The sequence below is a fragment of the Centroberyx affinis genome, unplaced genomic scaffold, assembly GCF_046629955.1.
Source record: "Centroberyx affinis isolate AG114_WGS23_722 - 3 ecotype Tasmania unplaced genomic scaffold, CSIRO-AGI_Caff_v1 ptg001256l_1, whole genome shotgun sequence".
In the NCBI taxonomy this organism is placed as follows: Eukaryota; Metazoa; Chordata; class Actinopteri; order Beryciformes; family Berycidae; genus Centroberyx; species Centroberyx affinis.
Window position 1 is genome coordinate 200,308 of NW_027279767.1, and position 26,352 is coordinate 226,659.

A 26,352-nucleotide genomic window follows, 5' to 3' on the forward strand; every position below is an offset into this window, starting at 1 on the left:
AAATGTTCCAAAGTTGTCCCACTGAGACATTATCTAGATTCAAAGAGGAAAGTGAGAACTAATGCCCAAGTTTTGTGAATACACCACACACCTTTGAAGGGGTTTGCTGCAAAACGAGATATCCATTGCTTGAATCATTTGACACCTACTCCTTAAAAAAAATCTTAGCCTGAAAACACAGCCCCTTCCCTCCCTCCCGCCACCATGGGACCGAGCGTCCTGGGAAAATACTGAGATTCCGCTGCTTACAGGAAAAAGTGGTGCCGTTCTTCCTTTTTTTCCCCTGTGTGAACGCTGCGTTTCCTGCCTCACAAACAATAGCTCTCAAACAAAAAAGATAACCGCACTGTGAGAATGTGCTGGAAACATGGAGGCAGTGGACAACAATTGATTGAACCGTGATTTGTGAAAGCAATTTGAGTTTCAGGTGAATCTGCTCTTACTCCTTAAGCAACCAAAAGCACATAGCAGTGACAGAATCTACTATGAGTGAGTGATTATTAATTACTGAATGCTTTAGCTTTTAACCTTAAGACCTTTGCTGAACAGCAACATTTTAACTGATACAATCATCTGTATTTGCAAAATATTGAGCCATGAATACAAGATTGTCTTTTCTAAAATGGATATATAGCATTTTGAAATACAACCATTGTGTCTGCAAAAGAGGCAACAGAGCAAAACAAATTACTTGAAATAGCAGCCCTGAAAATGATTTTCCAATGTGGGAATATTGAATGACATATCTTACCTATGTGTTTTCCGTACATATGGTAGAAGAAGCCGTAGCAGTAGGCAGGCGGGTTGGTGATACCGTAGGGGTTCTTAGGCGCCACGTTGAAGAACGGACTCACCAGCCGCGCCTGGTCCCCTTCCTTCCGTGGCCTGGATGTCTCAATGTACATGTAGAAGCCTTGAAGCACAAGCATACACACACACACACATAGACAGGCACATACACACAAGAACATTACACATAAAAAAACGATTTAGTAAAACCATTAGTATTTACTGCTATTTAGTAAAGAAAGTGCTTCTGGATTCTGGAGGTTGCAATGTTCAACTGACTTACTGCTGATTGCTGTTTTGGTGCAAGCTCCTTTGTTAGAGCAACACTTAAACAAGTGACACAGTAAGTATATATATTATCCAGACATGCTGTTTTCTGCATCCCCGTTCTTGGATTTGGGCACAAGACAAGTCAATTCAATGGGAGACTGCACAAACGGTGGGTGTACCCGTTGAAAACCATGCAAGAGCTTTTGCCAGGCAATCTTCAGCATCCCACCAGTGTCGTATGACTGCCTGCTGACATGGGACATGACCCACAAACAAATGATTTGTCACTGAAAGCACTGGAAAAAGGCAAAGCATGATGCATCATGCTCAACTGCGTTCAGCCAATCTGTGAAAGCATGATGGAAATGAAAGCTTCAGCTTCAGAGATAAGGCTTTCTATGAAGGACAATTCACGTTTTACTAATAACAATAACCAGGGGCAAATCGAAAAGATAACAGTGGGTTATATTTATGCTCCCTTGGCCTGACACATGTGGACAGCAGCAGTGACAGCAGTGAGGATAACAGTCCTCCTGATTGTGCCTGAGCCACATAATCTGAAACCAATCTCTGCCCTGCCACAGGCGAAGGGAAGGTAGCTAGCGAGCAGCTCCACGCCCCTCTAGCCCAAATCAAATAGAATATCTCCCTCAGTTGAATCTGATATCAGATAATTATAAGCAAAGAGGAATGGGGGCTGGTAATGAAATGCTGGACATTTTGAAACCATTAGGGTGTTTAAAGCCAATGCATTATTTACTGCTTCAGCTGCTGCTGTTGCCACACTCCCATAAAAGACAAAATTACCACTTATATTCTAACACAGATAACTTGCATCAGAGGATTCATCCGGCCTTGTCAAGGTAGAATGAATCCTACAATGCCAATTACTTATCAAGCTCTTGAATATTGAATAATAGCACATATAACTAACATACTGAATACTGAATACTCTGCACACATCTCAGACACACAGCCTCAAGATTATCTTCACAATAAATGTTGAAGGTTGCTCACTGTTACAATGAGTTGGTGACACAATGAGTACAGCTGAAGTCATGTATTATGCAGTTGGGAACACTTGAATCATTCTTGAATGAAGTTGCACTTTTATTGTCAAGCTTGCATACATTATACGACAAAGTACTATAAAATCACTGTTGCAATGTTATTGATTTCATATCTTGCCACTTTATTTTGCAATGAAAATAATAATAATCACATGTGTACTGTATGCATTTATGTATTCATGCATGGACTATATAGGAAATAACAGAGTGGTATTCACTTAAATGTGTGCATACCACTCCACTTTTTTCCAATGCAATGAGTCTGTGCAATGTTTTCAGAGCCACTGGTGGAAACCATCACTTACACCAACTGTCTTTTCGGCAATAGGTGCATAATTTTGCAATGTGATTGCTCAGTCAGCTATGCTGATGAATCCCTAGCTGTATTTCATCAGATATTGGAACGGTTGATATGCTACTTTGTTGGTGACCAGGGAGCTAATTGACAATCTTTCTTGCTTTTTCCTGTTTTTAATTGTTATTATGTACAATAAAAGCTATGTAGTACAGTAGAGGGTATTCTTTACTATGATTATGATATTATGGATATAGTTGTTAATTCATGTTTGTGCTCTAACAGCCAGATAAAAACCATAATAGCCAAGAAGGGGTTCTTTACTGTTATTATGGAGGAGGGAAGAATGCCCCCTCGGGTATTAATGCTATATCAATCAACCAACCAACCAGTCAACCAATCAATCAACCAACCAACCAACCAACCAACCAACCACCCACTAAATCAATCAACCAACCAACCACCCACTCAATCAATGGATCAATTGATCTTTCAGGATCACTTACCCTGCTTGGAGCCGCTGCGGTCACCACTGGGCCCGGTGTTGGGCGTATACTTGGTGTCGCGGGTAGCGGCGCTGTGCCGCGTCCAATCAAAATCATCGTTCTTGTCCTGGGTGAACATGCAGATGGGCTCCTCCTCGAAGCTGCAGTGGAACTCTCCTGGTGAGCGCGAGCAGAGACAGGCTGTTACACTCATATCATAACAAAAGAGTGATAAGTTATACTGACAAGAACCTATGTGGCCAGTGAGAGACCTGCTGTATATTTATGAGATTTCCTTGAGCGTATGGGTGTCAGGGGGATATGCAGAACAGCAAATTCCTAATTACACCATACAATCTGGTGTACTAAACTTCCAAATTAAGATATGACCTCTCCTTGCCTGTAGTGAAGACATGAGTGAGTGTGTTTGGTTTTCTCTGGTAATGAGATGCAGTTTGGTTCAGTTCAGAAAGGAGCTCTCTGCAGAGAATAAGCTGTATCCTACAAATACCCCATGGCAGCGTGTGTGTGTGTGTGTATGTATGTGTGTGACTATCATAACTGACTATTAGAGACTACACCATGACAGTCCACTACTGAACCATGATGGATAGCATGCAATAACAGCCAAAACTGATCTGACTGTTCTAGTGTAGCCAAACAGTGCATCTCCTGCGCACATGCACGCACACACACACGCACGCACGCAAGCACACACACACACACACACACACACACACACACACACACACACAGATGGCCTCAGCACATAATACTCAGTGCAAAACTCTTGTTGAAAACATGTTGAAAAATCCATTACCCTTGCATGAGCTCACGGTGGGTCACATGTAGGGGAATGAGTGTCTAACAACGGCTACATTGATGAACCTTGAGGGCAACTAGCCCACACAATTTAAATGGAGAGGTATGCCTCAATGAGCATATACAAGGTGGGATCATCAGTGTCAAAACCTCTATTTAATCCGTGGAACAAACAGCAAAAACACCTAACCAGAGGACATACTGATGTAGAACAGTATCCTCAAAGAGATAGTAAAAAGGAGCATTTAGATTCAGGATGCAGGCATGCATTCTGATTCATTGATTTATTAAAACGTAGCTGGGAGCAGTTTGGAGTGGTGACCTTGAGAGGAGCGGAATCTGCAGCTTTTACTCAGGTAATGGAGGGAACATAGAAAGAGGTGGAGTGTGGGTGGATGGATGGACAGAGGGAAGGAAGAGGGCAGTGATGCTACAAGGCAGAGAGAGAGAGAGAGACAGAGAGAGAAAAGAGATAAAGTGGGAGAGAGATAGAGAGAGAGCAAGAGAAAAAGAAAGCGGGAGAGTGAGAGAGACGGAAGGGGCTGGGTTGCTGGCGCTCTTGACTCCTCTCCTCATAGGCATGCAGATTTAAATGGAGGTCTAGCCCCTGGCGCTAGACACTAACGCCCCCATCCGCTGTGAGCTAAGCTAAATGTTTTCGCCTTCTGCGCCCAGGAGAGATAGGAGGATTTGGAGGATAGGCTGAGGAAGGAGGGAAGAGGAAAAGGCGTGCAGGTAAGATAGTGTGTTTCCTTCGGGGATTTGGATAATGATGTTGGTGATTAGGATGCTTGTTATTATGTTGGCAATGTTTATGTGAACACCCACCAAAAAAAACATAAACCACAATACACAACAGCGCACTGCAGCCCAGCAAACAATGATGAGTGTGCACTCTCAAAGCGTGAATAATATGAATTCTTAAAGTTTCTACAGTGAAGTGTGCATCCTCTCTACCAAGGAGCTTGGCTTTCACATAATGGCATACATGGGAGCAAACATTAAAGTACACAAGCACATACAGCATATGCATGCTTATGTAATGATCACAAAACACTGGCCGTGCAAACACAAACACACACACAGACACACGCACACACACATGGAACTCCCTATCTCAGGCAACTGCACTGTAATCCAACAAAACACACAAGTTGTACAGTATGTCCTGAAGAGGTTTCAGACTCTCAACATGTTAAATTGCATGAGGTGGGTTTACTTAGAATTCCTAGTGGGAAGTCTTGGCATCACACCTCATTTAGTACTACTTAAGAATACTTAGCAGGATATTCCAGTGCAGTGTGACATGTTGAAAGAGTCAGATCTCTACGGGACATCCAGTCACTTTGTGTCGCCCCAGTGTTCTCACACACTCTGAAGCCACAGAAGCAGCTCACTCTCTGATGACACATGCTAAGTGAGATGCATATTACTTACTCAGATGAGGGTTGATGGGAGCTGTAAAACAGAAAAAGCCGGGGACAGTCATTAGTAAAGAATATCATAATCTTCTGTCATTAACTGAAACAAACGCTCATTAAAGGAAACATATGTGCACAGGGGTACAGACGGCTGTACAAGCAATCAAATGCTCACACATACGCACATATCACCGTTTGGCTGACTCACACAAAGTGTTTTGTGTGCTGTGGAGAAACTATGAGTTATAGAGGATACTGTGTACCACACAAGCACATACACAGTATCATATACCCAAAAACAATAACGCTATTGTTATTGTAAACCTCTTTGAATTCCCTTTGTCACCTTTTGTTCCGCTGTCATCTATTATTTAGGTGCACAGCTAATAAAAGCATACATGTAAAAAACTTTGTTCCCATAGTGTTTTAATATCATAAGACAAAATGAAAGAGGCCCATGGGAGGGCTCCATTGTCTAATGATATTAAAACACCAGGGGGGCATATTGGAGTGTGTGAGCTCCATATTCCTCAAGCTCTATTGCTTTTTGAATATGCAAATAAATAGTGAACAAACAGCAAAACAGGTAACGATCCGCTGGCACACACAACACCAACATCACAGAGAAGATGGAAAAAGATCTGAGGGATTTTGAAGTGAAACCATGTGACATGCCGTCATCCTCTGCCTCTGTTATCAAATGTAAAAGAGAGAGGGATTAGTAAGACCAGCCTGACCACATTAATAAGCTTATAGCGCAACTGCTTATCGTTATTGCCATTTACTGGCATTGCTGATGCTCTTGTCCAAGGTGACTTCCATTTAGAGCACTAAGCCTATTTTACACTTCCATTTAGAACCTCCATAAATCATAAAAATGAGTTATAATCACAGTTCTGCCTGTTAATCACTTTCCTGTAACATCCTTGCTTCTTTTTGTGTGTTGAATGACTGTGACCATTATGGAAATCCCAATTGTAAGACACTAAACTTTTAGATTAAGCACCAGTGAGTTGAGTCCATCGAAATAGACGCAAGGCTTGTTTTGCATTCTATCCACCTGACTTTGGTTCAATGCTTTCCTCATTGATAATTTAAGAGGCTACCGCCGCAGCAAACATAGAAAGGTCAAGGGTATCAAACACTGTTGCAATGGGAGCCAGTTAGTCGGCACTTCACTTTTTGCAGAGTAAATACCATTTAACCTGTCAAGAAGATTCATGGGCATTTTCATGATCGATTCCTGTCCGGCTGAATAGATGTGATACATCAGCTTTACCACAAAACTACGTTGCTGCATGATTTATGAAACCTTGCTGTTTGTGGAGGGAATTGATTTTAATCCACCCAATTAAATCAAGTAATAACAAATCATTCCCACAAAGGAAAACATGTATTGAAGACCGAGGAAGTAGTGAAGGGCTGGTTGGAATCGCTCTACATTGTTTGTAAAAGCAGAAACTTAGGCAGTAATTTGGTGTTCTTTGCAGGTTTGTTCATGGAAATACATGTTTCAGTCATATACAGTGTATAAAACAGAGAGTGAGAGGGAGAGAGAGAGAGAGAGAGAGAGAGAGAGAGAGAGAGAGAGAGAGAGAGAGAGAGAGAGAGACCAAACCATTGCATTTCCAATTGAGTCACATAAAACATTCAGCGAACTTCACCACTGCAGCGGAAGCATTGCCATGAGGGGGGCATGAGTGTGGAGAGAAAAGGCTGCACACACACTATCACATAAAAGGTACGATAAGCTTTTATGTTATCGATTGTGAAAATTTCTGTATCCAATACTGAATACTGAATACTGAATCCAAACACTGGACTCCACAGAGCAGCACTACCATAACAAAGGAGTCCACAGAGAGGGAGAAAATCAACTGGGCCGTTGCAGAGAAATGTTTTAAATGACAACTTATAGCCTCGGGCCTGTAAAACGGATGCTGAGTTTTCCGACAAACTCTATTCTTTCAGACCCCCTGCTCTCCCTCTCTCTCCCTCCGACTCGCTTCTTCTCTTCCTGCCGCCCCCCCTCCTGCTTCCTGCTCCCCCCTCTTCCCTCCTTCCTTCTTCTTTCAAGACCTTGGTTATGAAAATATGTTTCGTTGTCAGTTATTTTACCTGCAGCCTCCCCAGGCTGACTCACTGTGCCTTAGTCCAGATGAATGTGTCTGCTCAAGTAATGTCTCTACCCCCACTGATGAAATCAAGCTGAGCACAGAGCGGGCCCAGAGGCTACTTCACTACTGTGTGTACACCCCCCCCCTCGTCTCTTTCTCTCTCTCTCTCTCTCTGTCTGTCTGTCTCTCTCTCTCTCTCTCTCTCTCTGTGTCTCACATACACGCACATACGCAAACAGATAATAACAGATAACAGATAATAACAGACAGTGTCCATAGTTGCCTCAACTATTTCAAACTACTTTTGAATTCTTTTCATAAATTAAACAGCCTCATAATTTTACAGCCAACAAGTTGTTGAACAACAAGCTTGAATACACTCTTCAAAATGTACTATACTGTTCAAACATTGGCACTCTGCTTTCCCCTCTGGCCAAAAGTGTCTGAATTAATAATGGATGGTAAAATGTGATTTTGATAGTTCTGAAGATAAACAGTGCCAATGAATGAAGCTCTCAATGCAGCCTTCTGAAAATTATGTCACTTCATGTTCTCAGTGCATTTCTCCGGTGCATGTCTGATTCCTAGCATGTACTTATCCAACTAAGGAGACAAAATAAACTGCAGCTAGATGCATGAGTGCCTCCCTTTCAAATTGCCTCATTTTGATTGAAACACAAAGTGAGCTCATTGACCGCCAAAGGACAGCGGTCCGTAGAGGCCGTTCCGGACACAAACACTGACTTCATCTTGGCAGGCTTCCCTGCCCACTGGTCCGCTGCTGTATTACAAAGCAGCAGACGATTTGATGGCTGCAGCCAAGTGTCCTCATAGAGCGCAGCAGCCCGGCTGTTTGTAACCGACCTCACACAATCCACGCTCTCCAAGATTCCCATCCATCATGTTTAGGGGGTCTGGACGGCTGCCATGACGTTCTGAGAAAGCCCTGTGACGGCTTCACAGCTCAAACCGTCAGTCGGAATAATCACAGCATGGGTAAATGTAATTCGCCAATCTTCTTCTCACGTCTCCCTGACAGAAATAACACGGGCGAGATCACACACTCGTGTCCTTCACTCAGATTCCGGCTCCCTCTGTGACGTTTCGCGCGGCTCCCGCAGTAACACACACTCACAGGGTCGCACACACAAACACACCTGAACACGCTTGCGCACGTTCACACGTACACAGCCACCTACACACACATACAGACACCAATTTTAGCCTGTTTGTTGCATCAGTGTATGGCACACGGTGGGGACAACAAATTGCTGCAAGCAAGTGAATCCTCAATGGATTTCCACTTGGATTAGCTGTGCTGTTTAAATGCTAAGCGGAGAACTGAGACCGCTGGTTGAACAAAAGCTCAGACTTGGGTTAAAACACACCTTGGCTAGAGCAGGGAGGTCATCAGGAGCAGGAGGCTGCATTTACTGTTAGATTTATGGGTTTTCACATTGGGGTAGGCATCTTATATTTCACTCTATGAACTGCATAAAAAATGGGACAAAATCAAGAAACAGCAGCACTGTTTTAAAGTGTCACTGTGTGGGTTGACAGGAGGCTTAGACGGTAAATCCTCCATCTTGGAGGGAACCAGGGAGAGAGAAGTGTTATTTGGAACGGCAAACAGATGCTGAGTTTGTCACTGCAGCAAAATTTAAGAGAGTGTCTTTGGGAGCTTGGTGACACAACCATCTTTCATCCTACAGCTGGGGACACTATAAGCGCTTTTGTGTTTTCTTGCCAACTCACAGAAAAGCTGCTACCATCGGCTTTATGTGCATCAGAAAGATTGCTTGGCCTGTTGGGCAATCCTGAGTAAACTCACTCATACTCCGATCAGATTTTAGTGGGTTTATATGTTATACAGTAACTTCACAACCGCAGAGCCAGGATTTAACTTACTAAGAGCTGGAGAGCTAGCAAACGAGCAAAGACTAAGCCGTTTGCCATGTCTGTTTTGGTTGCCATGACAGATTGCTGATGAATTGCAATTGCATATAACATAATTACAGTATCACACAACCAGGGCGTATTACTTTGCTGTTCTACTAACATGCATTTCAATCCACTTGTCAACTTGTTCAGTATAATCACTATGCTACAATCTATATACAGTAGTTGTTCCCATAGATGTAACACCCCTCTCCTCCCACCAGTGAGAGTGAAAGGAAAGCAATAATGGAGATGATCATGTACTGTATTTCACGTCAGTCAGAGCGTCATATGGGACACATCCTGAGCAGAGTGGATTCAGCTCAGACCGACATTAGCCTGCTACAGCGATGCTATGCTGTGTGTGGGAGAACAGAGCAGCCCTAGAGTGGTAATTAGTCCAGTCTCTCGCTGGGCAGGCGATTCACACATCAGCATCGACTCTCTTCTTTCCTTTTTCTCACTTTGTTCCTCTCTATTTTCCCCCTTTCCTCCCAGTCTCAGCTTGCCTAGCTGTCCATCTCTCCTCCATCACTCCTTCTGTGTCGCTCTTTGCGACTCCCTCCCTGTCTTAATTCAATTCAGTTTGATTTGATTGGATTCAGTTCAATTCACTTCAATTCGATTCAATTGGACTCAGTTCGATTCAAGCTATAGTGAACCACAAAATATCACAAACTACTAAAAAATAACAGCATAAAAGTATCTCTCTCTCTCTCCCTCCCTCTCTCCCTTTCTCTCTTTCTCTCTCTCTCTCCCTCCCTCTCACTTTCTCTCTCTCTCTATCTCTCTCTCTCTCGGCCATGATGAGCTGCAGTAAAACTGAATAATTCACAACTGCAGCAGCACAACTCGGGGAAGAGTACAGCAGCCAGTGATAGACAGAAAAAAACAGTAGGCCAGTTTGTTTCTGAAAATGCACATCGCCAGCGCCTGTGCATCTGTTCACTGGTACTGCTGGTCTCTGCCTACTGCGGATACGATCTATTGTGGCTCGACCGGTACGCTGTCCCCAAAGGCCGGCGAGTCTACCTCCATTAGCAAGCTGCTGTTTCATTCTGTAGAGAAATGCACTGCGTTTTGATGTATTCTCACTGGCCTGACCAAGCTGGCATGCCATCAAAAGCAATGCTGTCTTTCTGCCAGATCAACAGATACCAAATGGTTGATTGTTATTATATTGCTGTAGCACCCACTCAAAATTTAAATCAAACAAATGAAACAATATTACGACAGTGGACACTCTTATTGTCATATTTAGCAGTGACCAATCGATTTGTGATACCGCTTTCTGCTCAGTTAATTCAAATTATTTTAACAAATTCACTTTCATTGGTCCTTCCTAATAGATATCATACATGATGCATCCATATCATGCCGATCATCATGATGGTTGTTGATACCAAAGTGAATCTTTGATATCTATTGCAGATCATCGGTGATGATGTGCAGGTTTCATTCATAGCAGCAAGAACTATACTGTAGCTTTATTTCAGGACTAACAGTACAACTGGTGTACTTCTGAATTAGCTGAGAGAAAACATTACCAGCTGTTGTGTGCTGTCGTGTGCCAAGAAATAGTTGAGGGGTTAAGTCTTCCACCTCTGCAACCATATCCCACTGAACAATTTTATGTTGATTAGCCATTTAAAAGGCATCTAAATGGTAATAGACGTCTAGGCGAAAATTAGACTACACAGGGTTTAAAAGTAACATCTTTAGTAGACGTCTATGTCTAAATATTTAATAATGCATTTACTGCTTGGTCTAAAACTGGGCTATACATTACCAAAAATATCCCAGGCTATATGAAAGCTAAAGAATAGATGCAACATTGAAACAACTTTGAATCGTCAGTGGGTTGTGTGGGCAGAGGATTGAACTGAATCCTGTGTCTCCCTACACTGTTTTCTCTCCGTTATCCAACTGTGTAAATAAATAAAGATATTACGAGCTGAGTGGACTGCCCACGCTCCTTTAAAAAAACACAAACATTACTAGCAGTGTACTAGAGTATTAGCCCACTCTGTTACAAATAATGACAACCCACTAGTCAGAATTGCTATGCAGCACTCACCGCTGTAGGAGACAATGCGGATGGTGGAGTCTCCCTCTCCGAAACGGGTGATGGGGGTGAGGCGCACCTCATAGGATTCAGGCTTTATGAGCTCGGTCAGGTTGTGGGTGATGAGCTCCCCTTTGTTGATGGCTCCCTCCACGGGGATCTCCTGCTCCCACCAGCGCTGTAGCCCCGTCTGGATGGGAGGAGTGATGACAAGGGTTTGAGTTATCAAAAGTCAGCAGACACTCAGGCAAAATACTGTTTCTGTATCCATTGTATGCACAAAGACACACACACACACACACACACACACACACATACAGTATATGCATACAATCTGTAAGTCTGTGGGAGCTTTTTATTCACCAAAATCAACATAGAACCAGAGCGTATGCGGAGGATATTCTTCTAAAGGCGTTGCTACAGTAAGAAGGAAACATATTGCTTATATGACCAGAGCAAATATGTATTCAGTTCACCATCAGTGTAGGATGTTCCCTCTCATCTGCCAGTTAACCTTGTCCATAGGCATTTGTATGGTCCACAAACGTTAAATGCTACACAACAGAAACAATTTTCCCATTATAAGCTGCTGACAGCTAGATCCTCATTAGCCATGTGTATTTTCAAAGCAGGTCCCAGCCTCAGCATTCAAAGACTGCTATTAGCAAACAGAATATTATTATATTCACATAGGGAGAAAATCCTGATTTATGTTTCCCACTGAAGATATGCTCCTGCCTCCATTATACCGGCATTTGGCCGACAGAGAAAGGCCAACACCTTTGTGCTCTGTACAGGATTGCCTCATTCTTTTGAAGTTCTTCCTTAATCATATTCTACAATGTCTTGCTGTCCCTTCATGCAGAGACCTTGAACTCAAAAAATAATTTTATATCTCGTCTTTAGACAATGTACAGTATATGAGCAAACCTGCCTTCAGGTGACTAAGCTCCGGTATCACACGAAAATGACTTCATGCTTTTCATGTCTTGTGATTCAATACAGCCCTACTGAATTGAAACAAAAAGATGGGTTTGTTCCCGCATTCGCTGGCAGCAATGAGAGCAGAAGTAGGGTACATTTTATCCTTGAGAATCAGTTAAAGGAGAAGAGCTGCACAAAGACGCCTAACAGCTCCTGCATCACAATTAGTGACTACATGCCCGTCTGTGTGAAAGTAAAAGAGGAAGTGTGATACTAGCAGAGCGAGAGACAAAGATGGAGTGAATGAACGTGTGATAGCAGTAAAGCAGAGTCAATGTATGTGTGAGGACAACACCAATTAAGTAATTACCTAGAGTCTGGATGATCCACAATTACAGAGTGTGAGTTGCCATCACCATTAGCTCACAGGTAAATAGAGTGTTTTGTCTGCCACTGATAATTGCAGATGATGTACTTGTCCCTACCTGTCCTTTTAAACTTCAACTCTCCTCTAAAGTACAAAAGGGATGGCAGTTAATTGACATCAATTGCATGGTGTTGTCCTGTAGCGTGTGTGTGTGTGTGTGTGTGTGTGTGTTTGAGTATGTGTGCATGCTTGGCAGTTCAGGGCAGATGGAGGCCTTAAATGCTAGTCTTGGCACAGGAAGCGCCGCCTCAAACCACAAATGAACAAATGGAAGCCAATAATTCCATATTTTCCACACATCAAAAAAGAATTGCGCTTAAATGAGAAAATCAAATCAAATTTGAATTGTTCATTGAAAGAACCATTTAACTTTTCAAAGAGGTTTTGAAACATACACGTCTTTATTGGCATTATGGATTTTGCACCTTTGTTTTGATTCCCATTAATGTGCGCTGAATCCCTGCATCTGTGCTCAATTAAGGTTTCTGTTTACATCTCATTACCTTTCATTCTCCACTTTTTCCCCACAGAGACAGAGTGCCATATCGCATTTAATTTCATTTGATTGCAGCAACAGTTCACGGGGTTTTTATGGCAACTTTAAAAACCAGCAGAGTTGATCAAAGCAGGATAGCAGGAGCCGAATGAAACATAGGAATAATCAAAGTGGCGGTGTAACGTTAGATGAGCCCTGATCCAGATTGCCTGCATGTAATTAGTCTGGTTTCTATTGATCTGCTCGCTTCTAACCTCGCACTCCGACTTGACAGATCAATTGAGAAAGAAAGGAGGAGGAGGAAGTGAGAAGGAAGTGGTGGGAGAAGACAGCAGTTGCGAGGAAGTAGATGGAAAGCTGTAGGCTGGTGAAGTTACCTTACAAGGTGGAGACAGGACAGCCGAGGCTTTGGACAGCAGAAGCCTTGTCTTTGATGTAGCTAGCTACAGTATCAACACAAGGGCAGGCGTCGGGCCTTTCCGCTGCAGCCATGACAGGTGAGGTGATTTGTGCTTTGTGAATCTCGCCCCTACATGCCTTTCAGCTAGAGCTTCATTCCCCCTTCGGCCAGACTGTCTTTCACGGGGGCACTGGACGATAACACAAAGCAATCCATTATAGAGGCATAAGGTCTACCAGCTCTCAGTATTAATTCAAAGGCAGCGAGGGAAAATGATAATGATTCTCAGGGAATGGTAGGGGAGCTGCTGCTGGCTCTATAAATAGCATGGAGTGGAGCGGTCCACGTGCCAAAGCGTTCATTACTGCACCACTGTTTTCCCGTCAGTCCGGGGGTATCTCCGCATTTATTTATTTAAGAAACGAGCCTCTCCTCCTACTCGTTTCTCTCTTTCTCCTCCCCTCTGCCTCTCTCTCTCTCTCACTTCTTCCTGCTAGCCGCCTTGACTCTTCCCTCTCTTCTTACTCATTCATGTTCCATCTCTAACTCACCAAGAGAGATACAAATCTGACCATTAATCAAAATGAATAGTAAAAGCTGGGTTTCAATCAATCACAGGGGATAAAATAGAAAAAGGTACCAATCCATGATATATAGTAAATGGTACAGATAGCTCTTCGAGTTTTCCCTACAGCACAAGATCTCTTTCATCTAAGACAATGGAAGATTGGTTGTTATGCCTAGGAGGAAGGAAATAATGGTCACACACTGTACCCTCTTGAGATATCAAGGCAAGAAGGTGGAAAGAAATTAATTCTTCCAAATACTGACTCTCCACTGTGAGGGTTGGAGATTCAAAACAAGAAAACAAAAAAGAATGGGTGGGAATGTTCCCTGTTCTCTAAACAACAAACACAGAAAAGATTAAAATGTTAATGTGATTGCTGAATTACCGAAGGGCCGTTCTAGCACAGATGCAGACGTAATCTGTAAAACTGTGGGAAAGACCAGCTGAAAATGGGAAAGTAAATGTATATTCCTGGCAAGTTTTCAAGCAAAAGCCTGGCAAGCACAAGTATGGGCTGCAGCTTCCACAGTGAATGATTTGCACACGCACAACATCATTTATTACCAAACAGACCAACTGAGATAGTTGACAGAAAAATCACTGCAGTACACAAACAAGACTGGTTTAGAATGTGTTTTTCAAGCCTCAATTCCTTGAGGGTGTAGTGTGAAACAAATATGAAATTATATTATTCATTGGAAACACAGAACTGTCGGGGAACAGCTCACTAATTCTGCACAGAACTGAGACGGATTTAGCGTTGCAGGATGTGCCGCATTCTCCGATACTTGCTTTTTTAAACAGGCTCACAAATGGCAACTCGTGGCTACAATGCAGTGGCAACGTTAATCTGAAAATGTAATTACATTTAATACTAATTTGTCATCTATTTCAACTACTGTGATCTATTATTGTAAAAAGGAATCACAATGAGGTTTAAGAATAACAGTATAACTGCAAAGATCTATGGTGTAAATGGTATTATACTATTCCAAGCTATATAAGGTGGTGCCATAGCTGCTGCTGTAAATCAAACAAACAAACAAAAAAAAAACAATCACTATGAAGATCAATTCTGTTCTACATCCCAATGGAAAAGGAAAAAAAAAGAGAGAGAGAAAGAGTCAGAGGCAGGTACACAGAGATTGGCAAACAGAGAAAATGTAGCCATGCCATCCATCAATGCTGACTGCCTGTCATCTGTGGAGTTTACTTGAGAAGCAGGTAAACAGGAGCTATGCTTGCTATTTCTCTCTGCGGGGTTCCCTGCCCCGCTCCTCTGACGGAGCCGCTGATGGAGAGCAAAAACAGAGGCAATTCATGGAAACCACAGCACTGGTTCAGCTGACTGCCCCTGACAGGTTCTTTGTGATTCTGCCCCATCGAGGCTCATTCACATCCTCAAAAATAGCCAGAAAGAGACAGACAATGAATCGCGGCACGGGATTTTGGCAATGTGAGATAGAATAGATGTCAAAAGCCAGACAGAAGCAAAGACTGTACAAACCATTACATGCTTGAAGGTGAGATTTTTACTGCCCTATAGCACACAACAGCCATAATATATCTGTGGAGGGTTGATAGGGTTATTGATCAATAACAATGACACCAGGCGCTGAGATTTCTGGCTTTCAAAACTCATGTTCTGGTCATACCAAAAGCTCCCAGAGCGTGGGATTTTCAAGATACCCCCAATCTCCTCTGCCCCCTCCTATCTACTGGCATTTTCAACCGCTCAATCATGGAGGACGGTGCTGTGAGCGAGCGACAGGCATCGCAAGGCTTTTCAGCTACGAAGGCTAACAAGCCTCATTCTTATGCCAACAAAGCAAATGACAAAGCTGTATTATTATTCCAGTATTTTACATTGTGATTCATCAACTCTTCACTGAATGTTTTTGTTGCATCTCTGCTCCGCTTAGATAGCTTATTTGTCTCTAATGTGAAAACGTGACTTTATTGTTTGTGTCAATTACAGAGGAAGGATAAAGGACATAGATTACTGAAGGTCACACTGACTTTTTGGTCGTTTTAACTCATTCTAACAATCATATCATATACCTATTTGGCAATTTATGCAAAAAAATGACAAAAAATTGCATTCTATTGTATTTTTATATCAATATCTCATCACTTTTATGTCCTGAAAATGAAAAATCTTCAGTGGTGACTTCATTGTGTACCAGGAGGCGAACATATAAATTCCAACCAATAAAACCATCACAGATCTTTGAACAATCCCGCCCCTCCGCCCCTCCCATCAAATAAAACTGCCTTGCTCTCCCTAACTGATATCCCATCGGTTTACACTTTTGGATGATGCCTCCCCACGTCATGTCCCACAAGGAAACAAGATGCTCCCAAAATGCAGTTTCAGTGTGACTTTAATGCCCCTTTAAATTGAGAAAAAAGTGGCAAATAAACAGGCAGGAGGGTAAGCACTCAGACAGACAGACAGACAGACAGACAGACAGACACCTGGAGGTCATCCTACCTGTCTGATGCCCAGTCTGTAGGCGACGATGCCGTCCACAGCGTTGGGGTTCATCTGGGTCCACTGCAGCTTGAAGCCGTAGACTCGGGGCCTGTTCTGCCACAGAGGGCTGTAGGTATCGTAATAAAACTCGGGAGGATAGGCCTTGCCTGCGGAGAGAACACATTCATAATCATACTCAACTTGATTAATTAGTAATACTTTACCGCCTCTGATCTGCTGCAGATAGATTGCTGAACAACACAAAGCTTCCAAATCTTTGTAAGTCGCGCCAGTGGTGCTGTGGGTTATTTTGCACACCCTGCATACATGCTCTTGCAATGCAAATTCATTAATGTGTAAAAACTTGTAAATGTGTAATCGTCACCACATTGAGAAATCTTTCAAGCCAATAAGAGCTCTGTATTAGCATGAGAAAGATGCTACAACTCTAATCTTTAGTATGCTCTGTTTGTTGTATTTGTATCTGTATCCTATTCTTTGCTGCTGCTGTGACCCAATTTCCCCTCGGGAATCAATAAAGTTTCATCTTATGTTATATTATCTTAAATGCTTACATGGTTTAGAGTCACAGCTTGTACTATGTTGCTTAAATGTAAAGGTGTCCAGCCCACAAATTGGCATGTGCCATCAGAGTGCTTGATGCTCTGCTCTGAACTGCCTCCCCGGTAGAAACCACTGACATTTCAAACGACTGGATCCAGAGTACCACAGTGATTCTTTCAAACCATTTCTTTCAATAACACGGTTTGCTTTGTTGGAATCTGTAATGATTTTTTTTTCTTCTCTACCGAATCAAATGGCATGAACACCTGAATAAATCTTTCAAGATGTCAGCGTTACGGCCACAGAATGCAAACTGATTTCTGACATCTGAAGTGGGAGTTGGCAGACAATGGATTTAATCACAAGGAGAACTAGAAACACACTTAAGGGATGACCTTCCAGACAAAGGCTGGTAATAATTCACTAATTCACCTCACTGAGAAGTTGTTATTGTGTTTGTCCTGTCCTATTTGCTCTTGTTTAATGAAGCACGACAAAACCCAAGGCAGATGATTTTTAATAGCCATAGAAAAGACAGTTCATCCACTATTGTTAACTCAAACAAAGCAGCACTGGGATTTGACAAACCCAAGTGGAGATGTAGCAAGTTGCTGATGTCTGCTAGGCAATCGCATAAACCTGTCAGGGTAGTTTATGTCATTGATGACTTATAATGGAATTGTATTCTCCTAAACACTTCTAATGATCCTCTCGGTTCCTCCCTATGGGCTCACAAGTGTGAATGGATCCTTGCACCATTTGGCTTCCCTTGATTTGCTTTAACTCTCACTGCTATGGCCCCTAAATACATACAAATGGAAAAAGTTATTACTATTCATGATGCAATGAAATTGGAAAATCAAATTGGATTGTTAGTTAGTAACACAAACTAGAGGCCCAATTTTGATGAAACTTGGGTAAATGATGTGTCCATAATTTCTCTTTTCTACTCCTGAAATACTGAATGTTGCACACACACACACACATACACACACACGCGCATTCACACATACACACACACATACACACAGCTCTTCAGCATCTTAGAATCAACAACATGAGACTTAAGCTCATGTTTACTAGCTATCTAGATTATGACTCTAAAGTGTAACAAGGGGAAATCAGTTGGCTATAACTACAGAAAAAACAGATTTGTATTAACTGTCATCAATTGCCATCAACTGTTTGTTTATATTTACATAGCACATAGCAGTAAAGTCAACTTAATCTTAAATGTATTCTAATTATGGGTCATATTTCCCTGCATTAATTTTCTGACTAATTAACACTTGTTTTGAGGTGAAATCCATCACCACAGCTCGGTGCCTGAATTGGAACAAAAAAGGTGCCAGTACCCTAATTCAGCAGTTGCATGACATGAGCATCGCATGAGTCTTGGACATATTTATACGCATATCTTGGTAATATATCCCACTTCAAATGTATTTTTGTATGTATTTCATTACATACAAATATAATATTGCATATGTGCTACAATAAAACCAACGGAAAATGAAACAAGACTGCAGTCAGTTTAGCTGCAAAACAACTAGTCCTAAACTACCTTGCCATTTTAAAAGAATCAACACAGAAAAATGTGCTGGGTTAGTGCTATAATAATATCAGTGAAAGATTACATCAGAAAAAGATTACATACTTACAACCATACAGAAGACTGATGCAAATAGACAGAGGCCAATATTGTCTTTATATAACTGACGGACAGAGCTGTCTGTGCTTTTTGGAGGTAGTGGCAACAAAGCAATATTGACTTTTTGTTGTTAACAGTCATGATATAAGGAAACTAGCATTATGTAACTTTTTACGTACATTTATTCCTCCTTGGCGCAATAACATACCTTTCATTTGTGCTTGCACATCCTCTATTTTCTTTTCTCTCTCTATCGGCACCTGACCAATAGTGTTGATTGGACATATTGGTGTTTGATTACCATGAATTTCTTCATGATTGACACTTTAACGGCCCTGTGCTCTACTGACTGCTCTGCTCCATCAGATCAACTGAAGAGGCATCACTCTGCTCACAATATAAATGTATTTATTTTTTCTACACAATTAATATCATTCCATTGTCGTTTTGCCCACAAAGTCCTGCATCAGAATGTAAGCCATTATAGTCTTTACAATCTGCCTTTGCGGGGAAAAACATCAGTAGAATGGTTTTAATATTGCAGAACACGTAATTACAAAAGGCTATTTAATTTAGGGCCAGAGTGACACCTCTTCACTTGATCTAAGCTTGATCTAGCTTTGTTTTCGGCTGCAGTTTGCCTCACTGTGTGTGAGCGGAGTGCTGCCTTCAGTCTGTAGGATGCTGTCTGCTTAAATGAAGCCCTATCAAGTCTATGGTGTACTTTTTTTCATACGGAGACACTCTCTTCATTCAACTAAGGCGTACCAGGAGGTGGCGGTAGGGAATAAGAAGTAAGGGTACTCATGTGGACAAAAATCAGAAGTGCCGGTACGCATTAAGAAGTAAGGGTACTCATGTGGACAAAAATCAGAAGTGCCGGTACGCATTAAGAAGTAAGGGTACTCATGTGGACAAAAATCAGAAGTGCTGGTACTCAGTACCGGTGAGTACCAGCCCATTTCAGGCACTGCCACAGCTAGAAAAATGAGGAAAACACCACTGAATAGTGATTAGTGACCACTGATAGTAAAGTAGATGGGAAACAAAATAATCTATAACAAAAGAATGATTATGACATGACATTTCTTCAGTTGCAATACACCCACGTAAAGCTGTAAGCATCATAAACCCATGCACTTCCGATCCTAATTCATATTAAAACAGATAAAAAGCAGTGAGCAAAAAAAAAAAAATGGCTGTTTCATTCTACCTCTCGCTGGTTTGATCAATCCTCATAATCGTCCGTGATAATAAGTCAAAATCAACACTGAGGGCATTTTGTTCTGCATTTTACACAATAAATCAGGTTAATGACGCTTTGCAATTGTTTGGACAGCAGACTGCAGATCACGGGGCCTTTACATGGATAGAGCTGTTTAAAATACGATATTCTAATCTGGGGGAAAGGAACACTCATTCATCAACCAGATAAAATCATTCGGAGAAAAAAAAAGTGGAAGTGAGAGAAATATAATGGGTCCATAATGAAACAATGTTTTTTTTTTTAAATGGGAGTTTTTATCATTTCCATAAGATGCGTTTCAATGTGGCTTCTCTGGTAATGGATCTTAAATGTGCTATTAGTCATGTGGCTTGCAAGCATCCCAACTTTGAGTTTAGGTAGGAACGGCATCTCCAAAGGTCACGTCTGCAAAGGCATCAGCGCTTACTGGAGAAGCCACAGTGCAAACTGTTCTTCTGCTGATGCAATAGAGACACTGCAGAGCGCGTCATACCTCGAAAGCCACGCCCACCGTGAGGGAAAACAATATCGCTAACAAACCGGCAAAAGCGGCGATCGGGAGGAAATCTTTTCAGATATGGACAGCCTGACAAGGTTTTTCCTGTTTCGAGTAGACAAGTCTGTGGAAGAATTATTTCGGCACACTGCCTCCAACAGAGAGGGAAATGTACATTGAAAAAATGAACTTAATTGGCCTCCATCAATGTCCTTTTTCTTTACTCCAATAAAGCTGGATAAATTATCCCACACAGTGACCTGAAGTGAAATACTTCGAGATTTACCACTACTTAATTTAATCACCAGGTAAGATAATAAATTGACCTTGAATAATTTCACTTAATATTTAAAAATCTGAAATACAGCTATGCTTTTCAGACTATAAGTTTGAGCGACGCTGGTTGTTAAAGTGGATTGTTGCTAAGTTAACTATCTTATGTTCGCTAACAAGTCAGTGAGATTTCTCATTACTTTTGCACCCTGGACTGGTAGTCAATACAGAGCAAAATATCCTGAGACCCACACATGAACACAACTCATCTGCTTTATAGAGAGGAATTGGCTCAGTAATGTTAGCTAAGTAGCAACCTAATCTTAGGACAGCATGGTAGCTTTTAAACACATTTTCACACACAGGTTATTTTACAAGAATATAACTAGATAATTACTGGTAACTTACTTACCAGTGACAAAATGCTGGCCACATTATAAGTGTATTTACTCTCGGGGTCCCAAAGTTTCCCCCTCTTCTACCATGAGCCACTGTCAGCGCCTCTCTCTTTACGGTCTGGATCCACATTTTACTTCTTAACGGCTCCCTTGTATTGCTTGGGAGCACAAAAAACTGTAATTCGTGATTTTTAAGTTTGTTGGCTGTGAACCCCATGTTTAATTTGGGCAATAATGACAATGATGTGCATGTAGTCACACAAACTGAGAGCAGTGCAGTGATTTCCCCCACGATAGGCGTGGCCTAATTTATGCACTGTCTCTATAAAATGAATACTTACAGTATGGTCCTAAAAAGACAGTGAGGATAATTACTGTCTGCATTGATGCATCTCAACCAGCGCTGTTTTACTGTATGGAGCCAGCTGTGTTTACAAACTGTTTAAATTTTACATAAGCCAGCCCGCTAGTTAAGTTGTTTTCGGTGCATTATATACATAAAGGTTAATATAGAAATTAAGGGGCTGTAATTCACACTACAGCAATGGGGGCACGGCTAATTAAACAGATTCCTATCATTGTATGTTTTTACCAATTGACTTTGAAGAGTCTGACACAGACATTGCTCTGGGGACGCACGACTGAAAGGAGTCTCCTGAATATCAACATGCTATAGAGCCACATCTGATCTCAAGCTTCATTAACCCTGCAGAAAAACAGGTCATGCCTTCAGCAACAATGGAAAACATACTATAACAAAGCATTCATACAAAACCGCAGTATTCACTCAGTTGAGTTCTTTTATACTAATCTATTATATAACTTATATATCTTTAATATGTGCTGCCCCACACATAAAGTATTATTATAAGTGAGGCCATTTCAAACCATTACATTGTATATTTGAATAGTAGCCTATACAACAGTGCAATAGTAGATCTGTGGCAGTAGTTCTGCCTTTGCTGTGAATGTACAGCAAGACATTTCCTTTAAAAAGATGTAGATATTTAATATAATATTATGAAAGAAAATCTCTCACAGTACTTTCACAGCAAAGGCAGAGCTACTGTCACAAATTCACTATTGCGCTGTTGTATATTATTCAAATATACAATGTAATGGTGTGAAATGGCCCTCACTTCTAATAATACCTTATGTGTGGTGAAGCACATTACCTAACCCACTTACACAGCTTGAAACAGATAACCCTGGGTGGGAGACATCAAACATAAAGTACAGAGGCTTAATTGATTTTTTAAAATCCTGTTTATAACAGCAGAACCAATGCAATGATTCATAACAGCTCAGTAAAATGCTTCAGGCAAAAAGTTGACCTTGTTTGCATACTTCCTTTTTGATTTTTAAGGGTTTATGAGCATAATATGGTTTCCTCTTCAGAAAAACATTTTGGGCCCACCATATGCTACGCATCGCTATATGGTGTTGGGCTGATGTGTGATGTAGGCTACTGTGGCAGAAACAGTGTTTACATATGGACGCACACCTGGACAAGACGACTCCAGCAACACCCACAGGAGCAGTGAACTTACTATATGAAAAAGGCATTAGAGACATTAGAAGTGGTAATAGCAATGGAAATTGCCTGGCCAAGTAATCAGTCACTTGCTCCCTCCCTTCAACTCTTCAACTAATTTCTCCTTCCCTTCCTCCTCCCCTGCCTCTCCCACTTAAACCAAAAACCAACACAGAACAGAAGGGTTTCTAATGAATGATTGTGATTGAGTTTTGTTTGTCCTAAATCATTGTGACTTTCTTTTTAGTTATCCTCAGCCATTGGTCAAATGAGAAGCTGTTCTCAAGTGACTCATCTGGTGATATGCTATTGATATAATGGTAAAATAAATTGAACAGAACAGAACAGACAGAATAGAAAAGAACATAACTTAACACAACAGAACACAACAGAACACAACAGAACACAACAGAACACAACAGAACAGAACAGAAGAACAGAATAGAACGGAACAGAACAGAAGAGAACGGAACAGAACGGAACGGAACGGAACAGAACAGAACAGAACAGAACAGAAGAACGGAACTGAACGGAACGGAACAGAACAGAACAGAACAGAAGAACGGAACGGAACGGAACGGAACGGAACGGAACAGAACAGAACAGAACAGAACAGAACAGAATAGAATAGAACAGAACAGAACAGGCCAAAATAGGACAAGATAGGACAGAAAAGAACAGGATGTGACAGAACAGAACAGAAAAGGACAGAACAGGACAGAAGAACAGAACAGAACGGAACAGAACGGAACAGAACAGAACAGAACAGAACAGAACAGAACAGAACAGAACAGAACAGAACAGTAGAACAGAACAGGCCAAAATAGGACAAGATAGGGCAAAATAGGACAGAAAAGAACAGGATATGACAGAACAGAACAGAAAAGGACAGAACAGGACAGAAAAAACCCCAGAATAGATTGTGTCTGTCCTTCAAGCCTGACAGACTTTTAGCCAGATCATTGATAACATTATTCATATGCTGCCTTTTTCCTCTGACCATGTAATGTCAGTCATTACTACCTATCCATCAATGTCAGACTGTCTCTTTGAGCTGAGGAAAGTATTCAACATCATCCTTCATTTACTGCAGGAGAGAAGTTGGACCCAGGTGAGCGGGGCATAGAATATAAAAGGATGTATCTTAGTTTCTTAAAACCGTGGTTTGGAACTCAAAATGGGCCATGGGTCGCACTTGTTGTGGGTGACAAGAGGGTGACAATACATCCTCAAGAAGCCCGGCTGCCGAGGCGAATTCCAAAATTTCTCATTTCGGTCGCAGGCTGATAAGGTTTAAAAACACCTGAGCTAGAAGAATGTTCAGGTTTGAAGGCAAGATGAATTTAGTTTAGATTGTTATTTTTTTATCTGAACGTATGGAAAATGATAGAAACAAAAAGAAGAGAAGAAATTAGATTGTGCTGGTTTGCTAAAAAAACAAACAAACAAGGGGCTTATTTAAAACGCACATCAAAAAAAGCAAAGAAACAAACAAAAACTGGACACAAGAACTCAAGAAGACAAAAACGAAAAACTGGATGACAGAAAGGAAAATGACAAGAAAACTCAACAAGGGCAGAAATGTAATAACTAAAACAAACGCAGAGGGAATGAGGGAAATAAAATAATTAATAATTAAAATAGACTGAATGCAGAAAATGTAATCTTGCAAAGGGAGAGTGGGATAGTGAGAGGGAGTGTGTGCATGTGTGTGTGTGTGTCTTTTCCACAAAAAAAATAAAAATCAATTTTCCTGCAGATCTCTCCTTGCAACCAACCTCTGATCCACAATATACTTGGGATTTCTACATTATTAAGAACAGTGGTTGCAATAACAAAGGGAACTGGAGTACCATGTGAGCACACTGTTACACAGTATCAGAATTCTTTTCATGAGCAATCACTCACAAAATCCAAACAATGAACATCTGAACAGCGTCCCTGAGAATTTCCTTGTTCTTCGCTTCAGATTCAAGAGAGACTGCCAAAAAGTGGATTTACGCACAAGAGAGAAATGAGGAAAAACAATGTTTTCCACTTCTTTGTGTGAAGTTTGATGTGTCATTTTCTTGTCATGGTTCTTTCTGAATTCCAGCAAAACCATGTATTGTTTTGGTGATTTTCAATGGAGAGAAAGAGTGTGTGTGTGTGTGTGTGTGTGTGTGTGTGTGTGTGTGTGAGAAGAGGTTTAGGGTTGAGTTGACCTGCTCTTCCCATTTCATACCCTCTATTCCCTTCAATTTAGTTGTTATGGAGGAAGACCATCAGCGCTAAATGACCTATTCTTCTTTTCTTGAACATGATGGACAATTTTTTGACAGTGATTGGACAAATGTGATTGCCTAAATCACACATCCTACAGAAATACTTGAATTAAAAAAAATACGAAGACTCAGATGAAGATCTTTTCGTTCATCTGACCTGTACGCTTCACCATCTGCACTACCACTGATTCATAAATGCTCACATGCTGCCGAATGTGCGGGCAAAAACACAGCGCTCCTCGCAAACTTGTGCATAAGTCACTACCAGACCTGAAAACTACTAAGTCACACCAGACCTGAATTCAGCCCAAGAAGAACAGAAGCATGAGAACCATCTTCTTTTTCAACTTTGCGACAGAGTTTGAGTGCAGCCTAAGAACAGGGCTGAGACTCAAGGGCCCCATGACCGGGCGGCGCTGCCAAAGCTCAGTGGTACAGATTACTTCCCTCTGAGGAGTCTATCCCCTGGCATCGGTTAATGGCCAACTTGGCCATTACAGCCGACTCACTCCCTCCGCAGATGTCCCCATGTCCTGGCACAGAAGCGCTCATGCACATGCACGCACAGTCGCCTGGCATGATATACTTTTTGAGGCGGCAGTGTTTACGTAGCCCTAAGCATGGCCTGCTGCCCGAATTTTGGGGTGTTTTTGTGTGTGTCTGCTGGCATGTGTGCATGTGCGTTCCCCCATGGCAGAGCGACTGGATTCTTGAGTTTAATCGACCCACTGTGGCTTTAGGCCAAAAATCCTAACTGATATGTTTTTATTATGCATGAACCCAACCCAAAAAAAAGTGTGTGTGTGTGGGGGGGGAGGGGGTGACAGACAGAGAATCGTCCACCTGTCTCCACTCTCTGAAGTAACTACCATCTAACTACATGAGCCAAAACAAGCATTTCATGAGCCTCATCCTGGAGTGGGTTCACAAGTGATAGAGAACAGCAGCTATCTGCCATGTGTATCCAGTGTCTCGCCAGTAGATTATGTTGCTGAGTTCAAACAGGTCAACTCCCTTGCACATCATTGTTGCCAGCACAGAATCATGCTGATTTCATATTGCGGCTATTGAGTTTCAGGACAAAAAAAAAAAAAAGAAAATCTTTTAGGATAAGAGTTTGAGTTAAGGGAATGGGGCACAACAGATTTCATGGATGATGGGAGGAACCAAAGTGGATTTTCTGCACCATTCTCCTGCACTCAGGGGGTTACTAAAAGAGCCTCCATACCTTTGGCAGCCACTGAGTCCAGATGGTGGGAATCTGGAGCATTGGGCGGGAGGAAATGGAGTGATGGAGAGAGAGAGAGCGAAGGAGGGATGGAGGATGAAAGGGAGGAAGGGATGGAAGTGAGAAGAGATAGAG

General features: G+C 41.7%; 1 protein-coding gene across 1 annotated transcript in view; it reads right to left on the reverse strand.

Moving 5' to 3' along the window:
• Nucleotides 1-26,352, reverse strand: part of mdga2a (MAM domain containing glycosylphosphatidylinositol anchor 2a) — a 149,656-nt gene that overhangs the window by 6,237 nt on the left and 117,067 nt on the right. Inside the window, exons 11-15 of the mRNA XM_071525021.1 lie at nt 16,582-16,730; nt 11,285-11,462; nt 5,169-5,189; nt 2,931-3,086; nt 752-913 (exon numbers count right to left, since the gene is read on the reverse strand). Of these exons, the coding sequence (XP_071381122.1) occupies nt 752-913; nt 2,931-3,086; nt 5,169-5,189; nt 11,285-11,462; nt 16,582-16,730 (666 nt within the window). The remainder of the gene's footprint in view (nt 1-751; nt 914-2,930; nt 3,087-5,168; nt 5,190-11,284; nt 11,463-16,581; nt 16,731-26,352) is intronic.